This window comes from Clytia hemisphaerica, unplaced genomic scaffold (assembly GCF_902728285.1).
Source record: "Clytia hemisphaerica strain Z4C2 unplaced genomic scaffold, Clytia hemisphaerica genome assembly, whole genome shotgun sequence".
In the NCBI taxonomy this organism is placed as follows: Eukaryota; Metazoa; Cnidaria; class Hydrozoa; order Leptothecata; family Clytiidae; genus Clytia; species Clytia hemisphaerica.
Window position 1 is genome coordinate 1,803,951 of NW_027103551.1, and position 21,148 is coordinate 1,825,098.

Sequence of the window (21,148 nt, forward strand, 5' to 3'; positions counted from 1 at the left end):
AACTGGCCAAATTCGATATTTATTTATAAGCACATTATTAATTACTTAGGTATTAGCTTTTCTCGAGGTTGGCTCTTTGATTCTTTATGATTTTTTGCACAAAGATGCATAACTTTAAACCCTCGAATGTGACGGAGCCCGAATTTCGGGGAAAAAATTTTTGGGCAAATTTGGGCCAAAAAACGGGTAAAAAACGAGTTTTTTGGACTTTGTGAAAAATTGGATCATTTTAAACTTTTTCTGATTTTTTGCATGAAAGTAGGGTACCATAATAGGTAAAAGATGGCTCAAGCAGATTTTTTCAAAAAAATTTTGTTGGCTCAAAAAACGCATGTTTATCTATAAGAATCACTATTAATAAGCATACATCAATGTTCTTAGCCAAATTACTCAATTTTTTGATGAGATGGATGTTGTTTTTGCCCACAAATTCTTGAATATGAAAGAATATTTCAAGAGCATGAAATTTTGGTTTCTTAACATTTTTTTTATAAGAAACAAACGACTAATTTTAATAGATCGTCACTATTTGTGTTCTGAATGATTGTTTAATGGTCACGTCACGTAGATATCAATTGTATATGTGTTAAATGCATAACCAGGTAGGTCCATAAAAGTATCACTTGTTAATATTATTTCCAGGTTTTTGTCCTGGTTTTTACGAGCCCTCCGAAATCGCCCTTGTCATCACGCAACATTTACCGGGTGGTCATTTAAACAACGTACGCAAAATCAACAACATCTCTCAACTCGTCGAACGTTTCTTTCAACGTGTGCACAACAATCTTCAAATTGTTGTCGGAATCAAACAATCTGAAGTGTGTAATTTCCTGACCAGATTTCCTACTATTTTACACAAATTTCATTTGGTTGATTTCTATGGCAACAATGATGCTTATTTCTGGTCTGCATTTTCAACAAGATGGTTGATCGAGAACATGACAGGTAACATTTTCCATGCATTTTCATATATTATACACCTATCAACCCCTTAAAGCATAAAGAGGCTGGGTTCGACCGTGTTAAGACGTTACGGTTCCGTATCGTTCCGAAACGAAACGTTTCCGAAACAAGTGTGAATTTCAAAATTTGAAATTCAAAAAAGAAGACGTTACAAAGCAAAACAGATCGAAACGGTTTCGCTCCACTATTTTCATCGGAACGGAACTGCTCCGTTTTCTTGCTCCGAAACGTTTGAAACCAATATGAACACTCTCGATCCGTAACGGAAACCCTACCGGAACATGGTGTTAGAGTTTTACTACGAAGGATTGAAGTCAAATGTCTCAAGTCGTTACATTAATTTTCTTGCTGACAGTGAATTTAGATATCATACTTCCTGTTAAACTCTAACCTAATCTCTAATATTTGTTATATCCAGTATCATCCCGTTGTGGATTACCTTCCCTGCCCTTTTTACACCGATTTTTTCAAATACGATTAGAATGTTCTATAAGTTTTGTCTATTTACGGCCCTTGTTTGCGCATAAGCTCTAAATTAGTCAAAGGTGGATTCAGGGCGTTTGAAGAGAATGGCGTAATAAGGGCCGATAAGACGTGACTGTGCCAAAATAAGATATTCTAAAGATGCTGGAAAGTCATTCACTTTAAATGAATTTTATCGTATTTGTCTTATTTATTTGTCATCGTACCCTACCTTTTTTTCTGCTGGGGTATTAGTCTCAGAGGCGTATCAAAAAAAAAAACACAAATCTTTCAGCCAAAGTAGAAATAATCCGACCATTGAGAGGATATTTTCTGAGAAAATTTTCTTTGTACCATCTTAATCTAAAAAATATTCAAATACTCTACAAAAATTCACGGCTAATAAGAAAAAGGTAACAAGAAAGTACACAGAAGTAAACACGAAAGACTCCTAGTGAATATCACTGAGCCTGCTATTGGGTTTGATTTTATTCCTGTTCTGTTCACTATAAAGTGCAGTAAAAGTGCTGCTAAAGTTTTAACCATTTTACATTAGGTGAAGACATTGACGCGCCCAATCTATCAGAATTGATTGGTACAGTGCACCACGTCACAAAGCAGCATTTGAACGAAACGTGCAGTGCTGAAGCGGATCGTTATATATCGCCATTGAAACTTATGGAATGTTTGCAGATCTTCAAGAAGTTGTTCTATTCCATTAGAGAAGTTTCTCAGGTAATAGTAAGCGAGTTTATGTATGTAGGCTTCTGCTTATCCTCTAGCGAAAAAAGTTTCTTATAGAGGCTCTTTAATACTCGGTAGATCCTTTTTCCCAGAAAATGCCGCGAAGCCCTCCTGTAATGCCAGTTTAAGTTAAAAATCGTCATTTTTGGTCAAGCAAAAAAAAAATCAAAAGTGAGTCTTTCCAGCGCGATTTTAAGCCAAAAAATCAAAAAAATGCAAAAATTTGACAAAAATCCACTTTTTTAAGATTTCGACCGTTTTTTGACCATTTTTGGTCAACGAGTGATTCAAGAACCTCCAAAATTGGCCCTGCTTTACTTGATTCTGTCCTCAAGCGAATTAATTTGAAGTTTTGCTAACTGGGCACCTTTCTATCATTCAGGCAGGTCCGCGCAACAGGTCCTATGAGACTCTGAGCTATCCAACGAGCTTCTAATTCCTTCTAGATCCGTGTGGATGGTGTTAAAAAGGTTTAATGACTACGGATTTTAAATTTATTTACATTTTATTTTTTATAAGTAAAACGTCAAGTGGGAGTGTTGGAAATATGACGTCTTACTTATCTGCGTGTCTTGATTTTTTCTGCTAATTGCTTTGTTTACTTCTTTATAGCTGATGTAATTTCCATTAGGGGTTTTACATCGTCTGTCCTTTTAATTGTCACTAATTATTTTACCGTAGTGAAGTGTGTTATTTTTCCTTAGGATTTTTATTATGAAAATAGTGCTCTAGGTGTACACGTTTTTCTTTTAAGAAGCTAGTTTTACCAAGCAGCCTTAATGTTTCTTAAGAAATCGGCCTTTTGAGCCTTAAATATTTCTAAACTTTTTGACATAATCAGCCTATTTTTCATGTAAAGAAAAAAAAACATTTGTTTTGATTGGAAGGTTCTTAAAAAACGAATTAAAAAATGTTATTTACTCATTCTCAGCCTCAGCATGTTTCTTAGATGTTTCTTAGTTTTTAAGCATTCCGAGCCTCATGTTTCCTGAAAGTGTGTTTCTTATAAAAAACGTGTAATATAGAGGCTATAGTTATCAACTCTGTACAAAAGTCAACGATAATTAGTATAAGAGATCTAGTCGAGCTGTTTTGTTTTCTTGCTAATTTTTTATGTGGTAACAGTCTTGACGATTCCATTCAATTTTCGGTTTATTTATTTATTCACAGAAACGGTCATCTTATCTGAACAAAGCAATGGCCAAGGTCTTCCAAGCTAAAGAAGACATCCGTAAATCGCAAGATGAAATCGACAGACTTCAACCGCTTTTAGAAACTGCTAGATCCATTGCAGAAGATGCTGAAAAAGTCATGAAGAGTGCTCAAGAGAGTTACCTGACTGTCAAGAAATCTTGTGAAGATCAATATACAGAAATTGAACGCTTGAAAATACCTTGTGAACAGTTAAGAAAAGAAACAAATCAGGATTTTGAGCAGGTACCAGCATAGTATATACACCTCATACATTTAGGGGGGTCTTTGGATTTTGCACAACCCAAGGCAAGGGGGATGAGGGGATGGAGACCTTGAATTCCCTGAGAGGGAGCATTGCAAAGTTTTGTCTTTATCCCTTTAGAAAGAAATTTTGACAATAAAATTTATTATCAGATTTTTTGCATTTCCCGTCTAAGCAGGAAAAGTCAGCAGGAAAAGTCGAATTTTAAAGCTTCCATTTGAAGTATTTCATTTTCTTGGGCCCTTTCTATCGTTATAAAACTAGTCATGGAAAAAAGTCTTCTAAGCTGAATAATATAAAATTTGTGTTCGGAAAAAACTGGTCACTTTCCCTCGATGTTTTTCCTCCGATAAGAAATTTCTTTTTCTTATTCTAAGCCATTTAGTAGGGGGCAAATCCTAGGACCCATGACATCTTTTATGCGACGCAACCAAACCTGGTCCATTTCAAAGGATGAAGTATTTAGAGAGCTTTTCGCGAGGGAGGTTTTCTGCTGAGGCCTAGGAAAATTTTTAGGTCCCAAAATCTGACGTCACAGGCAAAAACCCCTTGACCCCTTAAAATTTCAAAGTCAATAAAACCCGAAACCACTTATACCAATCGAAAGCTCTGCAAAAAAACGATATAGAGGACTTTAAGTCTATCTCCCAACGTAATTCACGATTCTATCAATACGTGGTATAAGCCTTTGTAATTAAGGCCCTAAAAGCTCTAAATTTTTACTTTTAGTTCCTTTTATTCTATATACTTTCTTCCAGCTAAGTCCACTCTTCCAAGCTGCTTTGGAGGCGTTAAATATGTTGAGGAAAGCCGATATTGTCGAAATGAAAAGTTATCCTGCACCGCCCGAAGGCGTCAAATTAGTCGCTATTCTACTATGTGTCTTATTTGATGTCCCTGAAAGGTACGCGAACGATTTATTGATTATCTTTTGATTTCACTCGTGTAATTCTAATATCAAAGACGGGACCAGATGAGCCAGTTTTATTTACTCAAATGTTCGCTGTTCTCGTTAGGTCTTACTGTATTCAAATTTACGCTTCTAGGCTTTTGTTTTTTAATTGTTGTTTTTAAAAGAAGTGATCTGAAGCTTTTGAATTATTTGCTTTTTGATATTCTGAATATTCTTTCGTCGTTTACACGTTTTTTTCTATCTAAGAACATCCAAAATTTTTGTAGTCTTTAAATGTTTAAACTTTTTGAGTTTTAAGACTAAAAATGTTCTAACTTTCACCATTTTTTGAGCAATTTGGTTCATTTTCCTAAGAAAATGGATGTGTTAGAGTCCCCAAAGCCTTAACATGTTCTTAACTTGTTCTTAACATTTTGGCCATCGAAGCCTCATTTTCTTATAATAGTCTGTTCTTATAAAAAAACATGTATTAGAAAATGAAACATTTTAAAGTCGTTTTTTCGTCGATAACTCATCTTCCCTTTCCTTCTTTTGTTCAAAGTTATAAAGAAGCAATTCTTCTTCTTCGGAGTGACAATTTCATACAACAACTTCAATTCTTGGATAAAGACAACATCTCTGACAGTGCTTACCGTAAACTCTGCAAGTTCGTCAACGATCCCGAAACCCAACCAACGGTGGTGGCTTCCAAATCTCGTGCAGCTGAACAGCTCTGCTTGTGGTTACGTGGTATACATAGTTATTGTACCATTTATCGACAGTTGCAACCGAAGAAGCAGTCACTGAAAGAAGCGGAATTGAAAATTGCCAAGGTACAAATTCTTGATATACATAAATGAAGAGACGTCATAATTTCTAGCGGAAGCACCCGATAAAAGCCGGATTTCGACCACTGTGTTTCTATTTTTAGTAACAAAGAGGGGCTAAATTCCGGTTTTTGTTTAAAAAGTCGAGTACCGTACTTACCTGACTGGAAGTAATGGGAATTCGAGACCAGGTCATTGCTATGCAAGTCTGTGATTGACACCTTCTCACTATCAATCGGTTGAGTACTGACGAGGTACATTAGTTAGTGAGTCTTTGCTGTTAAGCTAAGATTTATCAACATTTTTAACTTTAACTTCTCCTTTTCAATAGGCTGAATCGAAGCTTTGCGAAATGAAGTTGCGTACGAGTGACTTGCGTGACTTGCTCGAGAAGGAGATTGTAAACTACAAAGGGAAAATGAAAATTGTCAAAGGTCTTGAAAAGAAACAGCAGGTTTGTATTTCTAATTCATGATATGCACCATTGACCCAACAGCTGATTGGTTGAAAGTGACGTATTGATTGATTTTACGCCACATTCAACCAATCAGCTATTGGGTCCGTGATGTAATGTCAAAAGACATTGAAATGGCTCATATCATGAATGCTATTGATGTTTACATATTATTTTTGGAAATATGACGTCTTACTTACCTACCTTATCGGCCCTTTTTACACCGGCCCTTATTGGCGTTATTTTTGGGCTCGTGGAGTAATAAGGGCCGGCGTTAAAATGGCTGGCGTAAAAAGGGCAAAGATTTTGCAATTTTAACCTAAAAGCGGCGTTAATTTTTATCATTATTTCTCAATTTAAAGGATTTTAGGTATGATTCTAAGACGAAATACGAAGACGAAGAGTGAAATATTTAATATTTTTAAAAATCAGTGATTATTGATGGAATTTTCAACAGTTTACTACTGAAAAATGACATTTCAATGTAAATTTTAGTCATTATTTACTAATTTGAAGCATAAGTAACTAGCCATTTTTACAAATTTTGGCGTTAATAACGGCCCTAAATGGCGTAAGCCCAAAATGAGGCTGTGGTGTAATAAGAGTCGGCGTAAAAGGGGCCGGCTTTAAATTAGGGCCGGCGTAAAAAGGGCCGATAAGGTATCTGCGTGTCTTAATTTCTTCTGCTAATTGCTTTGTTAACTACTTTAAAGATGATGTCATTTCCATTAGGGGTTTTACATGGGTGTCTTTTTAATTGTCACTAATTATTTTACCGTAGTGAAGTGTGTAATTTTTCCTTAGGCTTTTTATTATGAAAATAGTACTCTACGAGTGAAGCCACTCTGTGTTTCTGATTTTTAAGAATTATTACATCGCTTGATTCTATCCGTTTCTGCGTCTAAACTAATTTTGCCTTGTCCTTTACTTATCTCGAAAAACGACCAATTTTTGGATTCCCAATAAGAATTACAGATCCCCAAATGACATTAGCCAGTTTATGCATGTGTGTTTTTCTGCGACGAAGACGGTACGCTTCTAACTTGTCTACATCCTGACTGAATGAGGACGACTGTAAAGCAGCACTTTTACTGTCCTCGATTTTACAGGGCAGGACTGCGGGTTTTTCCAAATCGCAACTGTCACTCCGCCGTCCTCAAAAGTACCAATACATAAACTCACTATTAAAAGTATATCTAACGGCGATCTTAATAAAAATTTCCATTACAACAAATCTTTCATCCTTTTGAACTTCCATTCTACTCACACAACGGCATTGCAAACAGTATCCGGATGCTCCGCCTTTGCACTACGGTTGTCAGCATATTGTGAATCCCCCCTTGTTATAAAGAGGGATGCAATTTTTTCAAAAGTGCTTTACAGGAGGATAGGAGATTTTCCGAATAAAATGGGGGGGTTTGAGATTTTGAAAATAGGGGTGGATAACAACTTTTGGTCGAAATATCTATCATATTTTATATTGATTTAGATATTTGATGTGGAACAACTAAAAAACAAGTGTAGATAGCTAAATTTTCCCCTGCGGCGCCATGTTAAACTCTTTTCTCATATAATTTTTAATACAAATTTCAATGTTTTGAAATGACGGGTGAACTGCCGCTGTAAATAGCGTGCGTTTGGAAATTTTTATAGATAGGGGGATACACATATAGGGGCAGTAGCGTTTCATATTATGAAAAGATAATTACAGTGTCATAAAAATCTGCTCTCCTACACAAATTTTGCGCCTTCCTCCTCCCTTGGCTACGCTACTGGGGGGTGAAATGAGAATTAGGGGTTCAGACCCCTCTGCACACTATGCGTTAGATTCTATTACCTTGTTAATTCTCTACCATAGATATCAAAAGACGCTTTGAAATACATTGAAACCCTGTTAAACACAATGTCTCCCTTTACCGATCATTGGGAAAGTGAAGTCCAAACCATACATGAGACACAGGAAAACTTATCAACCAATGCTTTAACTTTGGCTATAAGTTCAATCTACCTTGGTATGGTTCCGAGCAATGAACAACAGAATCTGAAAACAAAATGGCGACAGGAGCTGTCTAAAGACTCAATTGACTTCCTAGACGACAAGTCTATCAGAACTTTATTGGAAACTTATTTAACAAGCGAACGAGAACAATATAAATGGACAAAAATTGTAGACCCCGTCGATCAGACTTTATCTACGACACTTTTACTGTCTCGCATGTGCATGAATTATGGGTCTAGGTGCTGGCCCTTGTTTCTTGATCCTTTTGATCATTCAGAAGATTGGGTGAAAATGATGGAACGGAGTTATGAAGAGCAAGAAAACGTGAAAGGAATTATATATGATGATACTAATGAGCGCATCATGGTCGTGTATGGAGATGATGTGAATCTAGGTAAGATTATAAATTTCTTTCCTTATTTCATTTTGAAAAAACGTGTATATTTCTTCAGTTTTCATGCTTTACAGAATTCATCAGACGTAGGTAAGATCTTATTGACCGCCACTATTCAAAAAGTGGATAGGTTTACGACATTACTCAGCCAAATTTCGTAAAATCGTAAAAAACCAATCACAGCGCTCAAGAGCTTTTTTCACCATTCGTAAAAATCTGGACGAAAGCCTTGCTTTTGCGTTCCTGTTACGGAACCGTGTGGATTATTAATCAGAGTCTTTCTGGAGATTAGCTCTATCATGGGTTCCTCTATTAGATATCAGTTTGAGAGTAGTGTATCGCGTATCACGTAGTTTATTGATTTAACTTATGGCATTTAAGGCATGGATATTACAATACATTTTTCGTTGTTTTTATTATAGAGAATAAGCTGTTGAAAGCCGTACAATCTGGTCTTATCATGTTGATCAAAAGAATCGAGTGCGCTGCTGACTCAGCATTACTCAGCACTCTTTTAACGCGTGGAGGCATTCAAAATGGTAGCATTACAGTTAAAGGAGAGCAAATCACATGTTCACCGAATTTCAGGTATATAATTTTCCTTTTAACTTTCCTTTTCAACAAAAATTTGAAATCTTCATTTACTATCATATAGCAACAGATTTTTCTTTTTGAAAAACTGATTTTCCACTGGAGCTGCGTGTATACAAAATTAAGATCTCCAAGTAAATTTTGTAAAAGAGGAAGAGCTTTATACCAAGTCCCATCCTATCTTTTACGATACTTCTTATATGTCCCTCTCATACCTTTAACGAGATTTTATTAATTTATTAATAATTTATTAGATATACATCTGATGATTGCGTATGTAACATGAAACTTTTAGTAATGTATTTTACATGGTGATTTTTGAAATATAACTTTAACGAGATTTTATTACTAAAATTTTGTACCTTGTTTTGTGTTTGTAGACTTTACATGTCAACCAATCTCTCCTTGGAAGGCTTCTTACAAGAAGAATTGGATAACCCTTTACACAAAGCCATCATTTATCAATTACAACCAGATTTCATTGGCTTACAACAACATGCATTGAAACTTATTATCCTTTCCGAATCAAATGAACTGGAAGCTGGTTTTCATCGTTTCAGAAATGATATTTATTATCTGGCTAGAGAGAAAGAATCGACCAATGTAAGTTTTTTGTTAGTTTTAAACCCTAAGAAACTAATGCAAACTACAATGGTTAATATTTATGGAAGTCTGACCCTGAAGCTGTGAGCTGTGAACTGTTGCTGACAGTTTCACTCTAGCATTCATTATCACGGTGTGTTCGATACCAAATTCCAATATATAGTAATTCCGAATAAACACCCCCTTCTCTCCTTCTCACAGACCCGGTGGAACCCCTTCCCACTAGAAAATTTGGCCAAAATATCATCCCCGGTGGAAAATTCTCCTCAAATTTTTGTCCCCGCTGAATTTTCTGACTTGAAAACAAAATAATTAAAATCCCCACCCATGAAATTTATTGGAATTTCAATCCCCATCGAGTTTCAGCCCGTAGTTTTTATCCCCACTGGCTGAAAAAATCCTACCGGGTCTGTGAGAAAGGGGTGTGAATAACGAGGGCCTGGTATACTTTCAACTATTTATTTGGGAAGATTCTCATTTTGATTCGTAGGATCACCAAAACCTTAAATTACATCGTCGAAGGCTGGAGGCTTTCAAACAAATAAAAAAGCTTCTGTTGATAGTTAGTCCACACGTTCTTATTAAATCCCTGGGAAACTTCTCATAACTGATAATCCATTCAACCAGCACGGCACTGTTTTAAAAAGGGATATGGTCAAAGCGCATGGAGGCCGTCAACGGAGGGGTGGCAGGGGAGCCATAGTCCGCCCCTCTTTTTGCAGACTAATTGTTTTAAGTTAGTAAATCTGTTTTTGTTTTTTTCCAATTTAAATAAACAGTGTTTTATAGTGTTTAATAGAATATGCAAAAATTATAAAATTTTCTTTGTTCTTCGAGCGGCTCGATTGGACCCATAAATGTAGAACATTTAGAACGGCGAGATATGAAGAATGTTCTGACATGCTTGTTCAGCCTATACATTTTAAAGATGCCTCGTATTTTGTCTAATAACAAAAGCAAAAGCGATTTGTTTCGATACTGTGTTATCTTTCATGCATACACGTTTTTTTTTACACAAGAACAAACTATATAAGAACATAAGGCTTCGATGACCAAAATTTTAAGAACAAGTTAAGAACATTTTAAGGCTTTGCGGACTTTAAAACACCCGATTTCTTAGGAAAATGGACAAAAATACTCAAAAAATGGTGAAAATAAGAGCACGTTAAGAACATTTTTAGGCTTAAAGCTAAAAAAAGTCTTCAAAAATTGAAGGCTTCAAAAATTCTGGATGTTCTTATAAAAAACGTGTATGTAGCAAAGATTCTGTAGAACTGCAACTATCGATTCTAGCCCTATATGGTTGTCCTGTGTCCTGCTAGCACACACGACATGTGATTAGGATATTTTAAGAACATTGTTAGGCTTAAAATTCAAAAAGTTAAGAATATCCGAAAGCTCCAAAAAATTTGGATGTTCTTATAAAAAACGTGTACAACTTAACACCTTTGCAAATGTACACGTTTTTTAATAATAACAAACTATATAAGAACATAAGGCTTCGATGGCCAAAATTTTAAGAACATTTTAAGGCTTGGCGGACTCTAAAACACCCGATTTCTTAGGAAAATGGACGAAAATACTCAAAAATTGGTGAGAATAAGAACATACTAAGAACATTTTTAGGCTTAAAAACAAAAAATTTTAAGGACATTTGAAGGCTTCAAAAAATTTTAGATGCTCTTATAAAAACCGTGTCATCTTCAAAAGGTATGTGTTGAAGCCAATGTCAGTAGAGGGTGCTGGGGTATGTAACTCCTCAATGACGACGGGCTTCAACACATATCATCTTAGTGTCGAAATTCCAAAATACTATAAAACACTTTTACTTCATCAACCGCTTGTTGTTTTAATTGTTAGGAAAATAATCATTACCTGAATGATAATTACCTTTAAACTTAACCAATATTAATCTATAAAATACTTAGCCATTAAATACTTTGCATATAAGGCTTTTGATAATTACCATATCAACATGTTTAGTAGGAAATTCCCTACCGTTTGTGAGAGCGAGTTTATATATTTACATTTTTGATGATGGTAAAGTGACTTTACCGTCTCCGGTAATGTGTTATTATTTTGCGTTTTAATAAGTTCCTAAATCTCGTGTTTATTTAGTACGTACTTTAAACTGAATAATTTTCAGTAGAGAGATTAGGATGGTTCTAATTCATGGGATGGTTCTAATTCAATGCCGAAAGTGAGTGACACTCCATAAAGTGAGTGACTCTACGTCATTTTCCCTATCGGAAACACCCGAAAACACCGGAATTTGACCAATGAATGTTACTAAAATTGCAACACATGGGTCAAATTCAACACCTGTAGCACTACTTAAAGGGAGTGACACTACAGAATAAGTTCTAAGTGGTAAATAATTTTCTATAAAGGCCTTTTTAGTCTAATCATTCATAAGTCATAAAAACTGAGTACATTGTTGACAATAACACCATGTAAAGGATTTGATATATAGGTAATTTTATCAGCAACAAGAAACATGTGCGAAATAGCAACAATTCTAATTAAAAAAATAACCTTAATAAGTCTTATTTTTAATTGTAAAAGATGAATTTGGAAACGTCTTCAAGGCATTTGATTGAAAATTATTTAAGCGTTTATTAAGCTTGGACATTTTTTTAGGTAAGCAACACTGCTGCAACTGTAAAAATCGAGTCAGGTATAAACAACTCGAGGTGTTAAAATAAAATTGCCTGATTTCTAAGCAAATCAAAACGAAATTCTCAAAATGGAAGAACAAACGAACATTAAATTTTGATGTTGAAAACGTTACTTTGATAAAGACAAGGAAGAATTTTTTATCATAACTCAACGACCCAGTGGACAACATTTGAAGTCCAAGGAAAATTCGTGAAGGAGGCTCGGAGGAGTACCCAGAGTCAATTATATTACTATTGTCCTAGCCACTGGAAACAAAGTGTTCGTAGAAGATGGTTTTTCGAACTTCACGAAAGTTGTTAATGATAGGGAATAAAAGATATGTAAATATTTAGGATTTTAGAATTGTTTAAATGAATGTAAAGATGCTCATTATTATACATACGAATGTATTTAAAGTTAATTTCTCAATAAATGAAAGAGTAAATGAGAAGAATCTTATTGCGAGACTGTATGTTTTATGCTAGAACTAGTTGAAACTCAAAACTATAATCCAAAAACCCTATGTGACACTACTTTGAGCTAAATTCGTAGAGGCAATAAAAAAGAAATAAGAAAACAAAAATATTTATTGCTTGATGGTAATATATTTCTAGCTTACAAAAACAATGTTATCATTTACAAGGATCAAATCTCATTCTTTCATTGCATCATTTGGAATTTGTCGATTAATTAGAAAGCGACGTTTTTCAAAAGCGAAATCCAATGCTTCTTCAAAGTCCATGTCTTCCTCATCTCTAACCCTTTCTAAAGTTTCCATCACAGATTTATGTGTTTTATCCTTTTTCATTGCTCGAAGAAAAAGGATCTTGCATTTATAAATCACATGAATTGATAAGTCAGTCTCTTGACATTCGTTCAACATGCTCTCCCAAATATTAAATGTTTCTTCAAAACCTTGAGATTCTTCACTATCACTGGACATGGACTCGCTGTCTGTAAAGTCCTCGTCAGACTCTTCTTCTTCTTCAGATTCTTCAGGGTGGGCCTTTGCAACATGTTGATTGTAATTGCTTTTATTGGAAAAGGTCTTTTCGCAATCGTCACATTCATACATCGTGTTTCTCTCCCGTTGATTTTAAACTCATTTAAAGAAGTAGCGCCTTTGCTTACGAATTTATATGCAAAACACAAGAGTAATCCGATATCGGGTTTCTCTTTAGGATCCTGGTTTCTCTCTAAGATCTTTGTTTCTTCCAGATTACATAGACTTTATTGGTCCACGTTCGTTTCTTGGTTCGGGACTAGCTTGAGAAATCTAGTCTTACTTGATCCTCTTTTGGGACTCAGTAGTCCTATACCTAGTCCTTGTTAGTCCCTTTTTTTAGACCAACCAATTCTTATTGGTGGCTGCAAAGTAATCCCTTTTTGTGTCAACATATAGTCCCTTTTAGACTTCTATTGCGACTACCCCATTCCTGTTTCGGACTACTTAGTTTTGATAAATCCTTTTCGGAATTGGCTAATTCCTGTTTTGGATACCCAATTTAAGCTTCAGGAGTATCTAATCCTCTTTTGTATCTACATAGTCCTAGCTTAATTATCCTTAGGATTACCAGGAATACCTGAATCCTTTTTGGAACTAGCCAATCCTTATTTGGTATTGTCTAATCCCTCTTTGGGACTAACTAATCCTAATTTGGGATTACCTAATCCCTCTTTGGGACCAACTAATCCTAATTTGAGATTACCTGATCCCTCTTTGGGATCAACTAATCCTCATTTGGGATTACCTAATCCCTCTTTGGGACCAACTAATCCTCATTTGAGATTACCTGATCCCTCTTTGGGATCAACTAATCCTCATTTGGGATTACCTAATCCCTCTTTGGGATCAAGTAATCCTCATTTGGGGACTAGCTTGAGAAATCTAGTCTTACACGATCCTCTTTTTTGGGACTAAGTAGTTCTGTACCTAGTCCTTGTTAGTCCCTTTTTTGAGACCAACCAATTCTTGTTGATGGCTGCGAAGTACTATTTGTGTCAACATAGTTCCTTTTCGGAATTGGCTAATTCATGTTTTGGATACCCAATTTAAGCTTCAAGAGTACCTAATCCTCTTTTGTGTCTACATAGTCCTAGCTTAATTATCCTTAGGATTACCGGGATTACGTCTAATCTTTCTTTGGGACTAACTAATCCTCATTTGGGATTGCCTGATCCCTTTTTGAGACTAACTGATCCTTTTTTGGGGATTACCTAATCCCTCTTTGGGACCAACTAATCCTCATTTGTGATTATCTAATCTCTCTTTGGAGCTAACTTATCTATGTTTGGGACTGCGTGATTCTAGTTAATCCCTCTTTTAGGTTTACTTTAATCACTAGTTGGATTCTTTGTTCATCCCAATTCACATCAAAGACTTATGGTATGTTGTTGTTGTTTTCTTTTTTTTCTTTTTGGACCTACCTCCGGGTACCCCGGTGGAGGTCCTTTAAATTAACCCATGTCCGTTCGTCCGTTCGTTCGTCTGTTGCCAGCTTTTCTCGGGATTGGCTCATTAGTTTTTTCTGATTTTTTGCACAATGATGCAAAATGGCGTTGCCCAAAATGTGACGGAGCCTGATTTTCGGGAAAAAATTTTTTCCGGCCGAAAATGCCGGAAATATCCCGGAAAAACTGGTTATTTGGTACTTTCTCGAGATTTTATCATTAGTTTTTTCTGATTTTTTGCTCAAAGATGCGTATTAACAATGCCCAAAACATGGCTGAGTCCGATTTTTGAGAAAAAAATTTTTTCCGGCCGAAAATGCCGGAAATATGCCGGAAATCGCCGTTTTTCTGGATTTTCATTGGACTTTTTCCTTATAAATGGTTGTTTTTTCATTCAAAAACATTATTAATAGCAATGCCCACCATCAAGCATGTTTTCAATTTTCAATAAAATGATTTTTGAAGCCGGAAACTATTCAAAAATCGCCGGACGGAAACCTCCGGAACAACCTATTTTCGCCGGAAAAACGTATTTCTTGAATTTCTCGAGCTTGTGTACTTTATTATTTTTTTATGAAATTTTTGCACACTGATGCAAAATGACAATACCTAAAATGTGACGGGGCCCGATTTCGAAAATAAAAACATTTTTTCCGGCCGAAAATGCCGGAAATTATGCCGGAAAAAAAAAAAACCGTTTTTTTTTTTTTTTTTTTTGACATTTTCTCATTTCATCCTTACTTTTCTCTGATTTTTTGCAGAATGATGCGTATTCGCAATGCTCAAAACATGACCGAGTTCGATTTTTGAGAAAATGTTTTTTCCGGCCAAAAAAGCCGGAAATTTTCGTTTTTGCAGATTTTCATTGGATTTTTTCGTTTCATGTCTTTGTTTTTTTTTCAAACAAAAACATCATTTATAAGAATGTCCACGATTAAGCATGGTTCAATTTTCAATGAAACTGATTTTGGTACAGGAACTTTCTAAAAATCGCCAGAACAGCCGAGAATCGCCGGATTCCATGAATTTCTCGAGTTGTTCTCGTATTATTCTGCATTTTCATACTATTGTTCTCATTTTTCAATTGTCTTATTACATCAATCTTCAGGTAGGTCCATTCAGCATGTAGCTTGTTTTTTTTACTCGTACGCGTGCGTTTTTGTTTGGTGTGGGATTTTATTATTTTGTTAGTTACACCCGTAAGTCCCGCCAAAGGCGGGGCTTACGCCCCGGGTCCCGTTAGAAGTGCAGTGAAAGTTAACTTTAGGGATGCTATAAATCCAATCAACTATCACTTTGTGATAAACACATTTGAAGCTAATACGTTTACAGTAAAAGTCGTAACGACTACTAAGAAATTAAACTATGATTGAAACAATGGATGTAAAGCTAAAGCATCTTTTTAGTATACTTGTTACTCTTGTCTCCCGAATAGACGTCCCCCCGCTAATTGGTAAGAGAAAAAATCCATACCCCCGCTCTTATTAAGACCCCCCTGCTAATTAAATTCGAATAATTCAATATTTAATGACAGTGTAGATAGACCTTAAACTTGTTAAGATTTTCCTTTTTGTTAGTATTGGTTTTTATTTTACGTGTTCATTTGCTAAAATCTCTTTTTTGTTGTTGAAATTGATACCAGTTGAAAAAAATTCTGTCTTCAAATTACCCCCCCCCCCTCTCTTATTCCATCCCCCCGCTTATTAGAATTTACGTAGAAAATTAAGAAATTTTCCTACCCTTCTGTTTATTCGGACCCCCCCCCTCGTCTATTCGGGAGACAAGAGTAGCTGTTCAGGAGGTGCAGAGAAAGCTGTTTTTTGCCCGAAATCTTATCAAATACAGAAATTATATTTTCGATAAAGAGTGTGATAGAATAGTATGGTTGTTCACCAAGCATAAGGAAGATCTTTTGGAAGCGTTGAAGTCCTACTTTCTAACCGTAGAATATGTAAATTGGATTGCACACCGATTTTGATGAAATATTTGATAAATCGAAAAACAATCTGCAAAGATGTTAATCACAAAGTGATGACCTAAACGTCAAAGTTGATTGGATTTATAGCATCCCTAAAGTTAACCTTCATTGCACTTCTGACGGGGCCCGGGGCGTAAGCCCCGCCTTTGGCGGGACTTACGGGTGTAACTAACAAAATAATAAAATCCCACACCAAACAAAAACGCACGCGTACGAGTAAAAAAAAAAGAAAAAAAAGAAAACAACAACAACATACCATAAGTCTTTGATGTGAATTGGGATGAACAAAGAATCCAACTAGTGATTAAAGTAAACCTAAAAGAGGGATTAACTAGAATCACGCAGTCCCAAACATAGATAAGTTAGCTCCAAAGAGAGATTAGATAATCACAAATGAGGATTAGTTGGTCCCAAAGAGGGATTAGGTAATCCCCAAAAAAGGATCAGTTAGTCTCAAAAAGGGATCAGGCAATCCCAAATGAGGATTAGTTAGTCCTAAAGAAAGATTAGACGTAATCCCGGTAATCCTAAGGATAATTAAGCTAGGACTATGTAGGCACAAAAGAGGATTAGGTACTCTTGAAGCTTAAATTGGGTATCCAAAACATGAATTAGCCAATTCCGAAAAGGAACTATGTTGACACAAATAGTACTTCGCAGCCATCAACAAGAATTGGTTGGTCTCAAAAAAGGGACTAACAAGGACTAGGTACAGAACTACTTAGTCCCAAAAAAGAGGATGTGTAAGACTAGATTCTCAAGCTAGTCCCCAATGAGGATAGTGATCCCAAAGAGGGATTAGGTAATCCCAAATGAGGATTAGTTGATCCCAAAGAGGGATCAGGTAATCTCAAATGAGGATTAGTTGGTCCCAAAGAGGGATTAGGTAATCCCAAATGAGGATTAGTTGATCCCAAAGAGGGATCAGGTAATCTCAAATTAGGATTAGTTGGTCCCAAAGAGGGATTAGGTAATCCCAAATTAGGATTAGTTAGTCCCAAAGAGGGATTAGACAATACCAAATAAGGATTGGTTAGTTCCAAAGAAGGATTCAAGTATTCCTGGTAATCCTAAGGATAATTAAGCTAGGACAATGTAGATACAAAAGAGGATTAGATACTCCTGAAGCTTAAATTGGGTATCCAAAACAGGAATTAGCCAATTCCGAAAAGGATTTATCAAAACTAAGTAGTCCGAAACAGGAATGGGGTAGTCGCAATAGAAGTCTAAAAGGGACTATATGTTGACACAAAAAGGGATTACTTTGCAGCCACCAATAAGAATTGGTTGGTCTAAAAAAAGGGACTAACAAGGACTAGGTATAGGACTACTGAGTCCCAAAAGAGGATCAAGTAAGACTAGATTTCTCAAGCTAGTCCCGAACCAAGAAACGAACGTGGACCAATAAAGTCTATGTAATCTGGAAGAAACAAAGATCTTAGAGAGAAACCAGGATCCTAAAGAGAAACCTGATATCGGATTACTCTTGTGTCTTGCATATAAATTCGTAAGCAAAGGCGCTACTTCTTTAAATGAGTTTAAAATCAACGGGAGAGAAACACGATGTATGAATGTGACGATTGCGAAAAGACCTTTTCCAATAAAAGCAATTACAATCGACATGTTGCAAAGGCCCACCCTGAAGAATCTGAAGAAGAAGAAGAAGAGTCTGACGAGGACTTTACAGACAGCGAGTCCATGTCCAGTGATAGTGAAGAATCTCAAGGTTTTGAAGAAACATTTAATATTTGGGAGAGCATGTTGAACGAATGTCAAGAGACTGACTTATCAATTTATGAGATTTATAAATACAAGATCTTCGAGCAATGAAAAAGGATAAAACACATAAATCTGTGATGGAAACTTTAGAGAGGGATGAGGAAGACATGGACTTTGAAGAAGCATTGGATTTCGCTGTTGAAAAACGTCGCTTTCTAATTAATCGACAAATTCCAAATGATGCAATGAAAGAATGAGATTTGATCCTTGTAAATGATAACATTGTTTTTGTAAGCTAGAAATATATTACCATCAAGCAATAAATATTTTTGTTTTCTTATTTCTTTTTTATTGCCTCTACGAATTTAGCTCAAAGTAGTGTCACATAGGGTTTTTGGATTATAGTTTTGAGTTTCAACTAGTTCTAGCATAAAACATACAGTCTCGCAATAAGATTCTTCTCATTTACTCTTTCATTTATTGAGAAATTAACTTTAAATACATTCGTATGTATAATAATGAGCATCTTTACATTCATTTAAACAATTCTAAAATCCTAAATATTTACATATCTTTTATTCCCTATCATTAACAACTTTCGTGAAGTTCGAAAAACCATCTTCTACGAACACTTTGTTTCCAGTGGCTAGGACAATAGTAATATAATTGACTCTGGGTACTCCTCCGAGCCTCCTTCACGAATTTTCCTTGGACTTCAAATGTTGTCCACTGGGTCGTTGAGTTATGATAAAAAATTCTTCCTTGTCTTTATCAAAGTAACGTTTTCAACATCAAAATTTAATGTTCGTTTGTTCTTCCATTTTGAGAATTTCATTTTGATTTGCTTAGAAATCAGGCAATTTTATTTTAACACCTCGAGTTGTTTATACCTGACTCGATTTTTACAGTTGCAGCAGTGTTGCTTACCTAAAAAAATGTCCAAGCTTAATAAACGCTTAAATAATTTTCAATCAAATGCCTTGAAGACGTTTCCAAATTCATCTTTTGCAATTAAAAATAAGACTTATTAAGGTTATTTTTTTAATTAGAATTGTTGCTATTTCGCACATGTTTCTTGTTGCTGATAAAATTACCTATATATCAAATCTTTTACATGGTGTTATTGTCAACAATGTACTCAGTTTTTATGACTTATGAATGATTAGACTAAAAAGGCCTTTATAGAAAATTATTTACCACTTAGAACTTATTCTGTAGTGTCACTTCTTTTAAGTAGTGCTACAGGTGTTGAATTTGACCCATGTGTTGCAATTTTAGTAACATTCATTGGTCAAATTCCGGTGTTTTCGGGTGTTTCCGATAGGGAAAATGACGTAGAGTCACTCACTTTATGGAGTGTCACTCACTTTCTGTAGTGTCACTCACTTTCGGCATTGAATTAGAACCATCCTAATCTCTCTACTACTTTTTCCCGAGATTCAATTTTGTATTTTCGCGAATTTTTGCCATTTTTGTGAATTTTTGCCAAATCGACTCGGTTAGGGTAAAACGCAGGTCACAGGTCACAGGTCACAGGTCATACAAATTACAGACCGGAAAACTGTAACGCACTCGTAACATACAACCCATAACATAAGCTCTTGAAAATATTATATGTAATGTAAATGTAATATCAAAATATGTTATTTAGAAGACTTAAATGACAAATCATCAACCCCAAATATTGACAACAAATGACACTTAAATTATGTAAATAATGATGTTATCTCAAAGTATGAGGTTTTGTACACCAATTAACAATAAAATATTCTTCATGCATAATAGGATGCTGACACTGCAAGTGGATATAGGTTGACAGGTTTCGAAATCAAGAAATACTCCAAGAGAGCTGTTTTAGAGAGATGAAAATAGTGACGTCATTTTATCAAAAATACAAAGCAGGGGATAAAAATGTTGAAACATTTATAAAATATAATCTCATTGACACTATTTTCATCAATTCTTGTTATCGTACCCAAGGTGATGCAGGAGATAAAATGAGATATGACATAGTGATTGTGAAATAGCTATTTTCCTGATAGGGGGCTGTTTAAAGCAAAGGTGAGATCGATATTCGAATATTTCTTTATTCTTTGTATATAAAATACGTACGTAACATGCGCATAACATTGAAAAGATATTTTGTTTACATGTGTGATATAGATGTAATATATTATACAAGTATTACAGGTCCGTGTTATACACGGCATAAAACGCGAAATCACGTGGTAAGCACTTGGGTAGCTTTAAAATAGTTCTAGATCAATAAAATACCTTTGGAATTATATTTTTGACATTAACAACTGTTTTTCAAACGTTTTCTTTGTGTTTTACAGTAATTGAAGCTGACCTGTGACCTGTGACCCGTGACCTGTGACCTGTGACCTGTGTTTTTACACTAACCGAAATCGACGTGGATTTTTTACGCAGAAATACACTTTAACTTGCTATTTTTGACGTTATCAAGGTCACTATGAACAAACAAACAAACTTTCGGTTGATTCGCGAAATTACAAAATTAATTCCACGCCCAATTTTTCAAAACGTTGATCAAAAATAAATTTTGCACTACTCTTTGCTTGGAAAAATTAATCTAATTTAAGTTCCCCGGGTAGGTCCAGAAGTGGTAAAAAGTTAGGAATGGTCTTCACTAGTCCGATTAATTGAATCTGCGGAAACACGTATTTTTGTAAGAACAAGTACAGCGGACTGTCGCTAATAGAAAGTTACTATTGCAGGTCTCAAATAATTATTTTTGAAAAAATCTTCATATTTAACTGCGAAAATAGCTTTCTTTCATAAATGAAATTTTATAATTTTTATATTTTGTATTACACATTTCTTTTTGTATAAGGAACTTTAAGTTTGCTCTGAGGCAGGATTTCCTTATTTTTCCAGATAATTTCAACCTCAAAGTTGGTGTTTTAAAGTCCGCAAAACCTTGAAATGTTCTTTAA

At 35.3% G+C, this 21,148-nt stretch overlaps 1 protein-coding gene across 1 annotated transcript in view; it reads left to right on the top strand.

Moving 5' to 3' along the window:
- Nucleotides 1-21,148, top strand: part of LOC136800103 (dynein heavy chain domain-containing protein 1-like) — a 186,787-nt gene that overhangs the window by 130,625 nt on the left and 35,014 nt on the right. Inside the window, exons 40-48 of the mRNA XM_067056714.1 lie at nt 643-945; nt 1,982-2,160; nt 3,340-3,606; nt 4,384-4,529; nt 5,080-5,350; nt 5,676-5,798; nt 7,657-8,191; nt 8,614-8,779; nt 9,163-9,385. Coding sequence (XP_066912815.1) covers nt 643-945; nt 1,982-2,160; nt 3,340-3,606; nt 4,384-4,529; nt 5,080-5,350; nt 5,676-5,798; nt 7,657-8,191; nt 8,614-8,779; nt 9,163-9,385 — 2,213 coding nt within the window. The remainder of the gene's footprint in view (nt 1-642; nt 946-1,981; nt 2,161-3,339; nt 3,607-4,383; nt 4,530-5,079; nt 5,351-5,675; nt 5,799-7,656; nt 8,192-8,613; nt 8,780-9,162; nt 9,386-21,148) is intronic.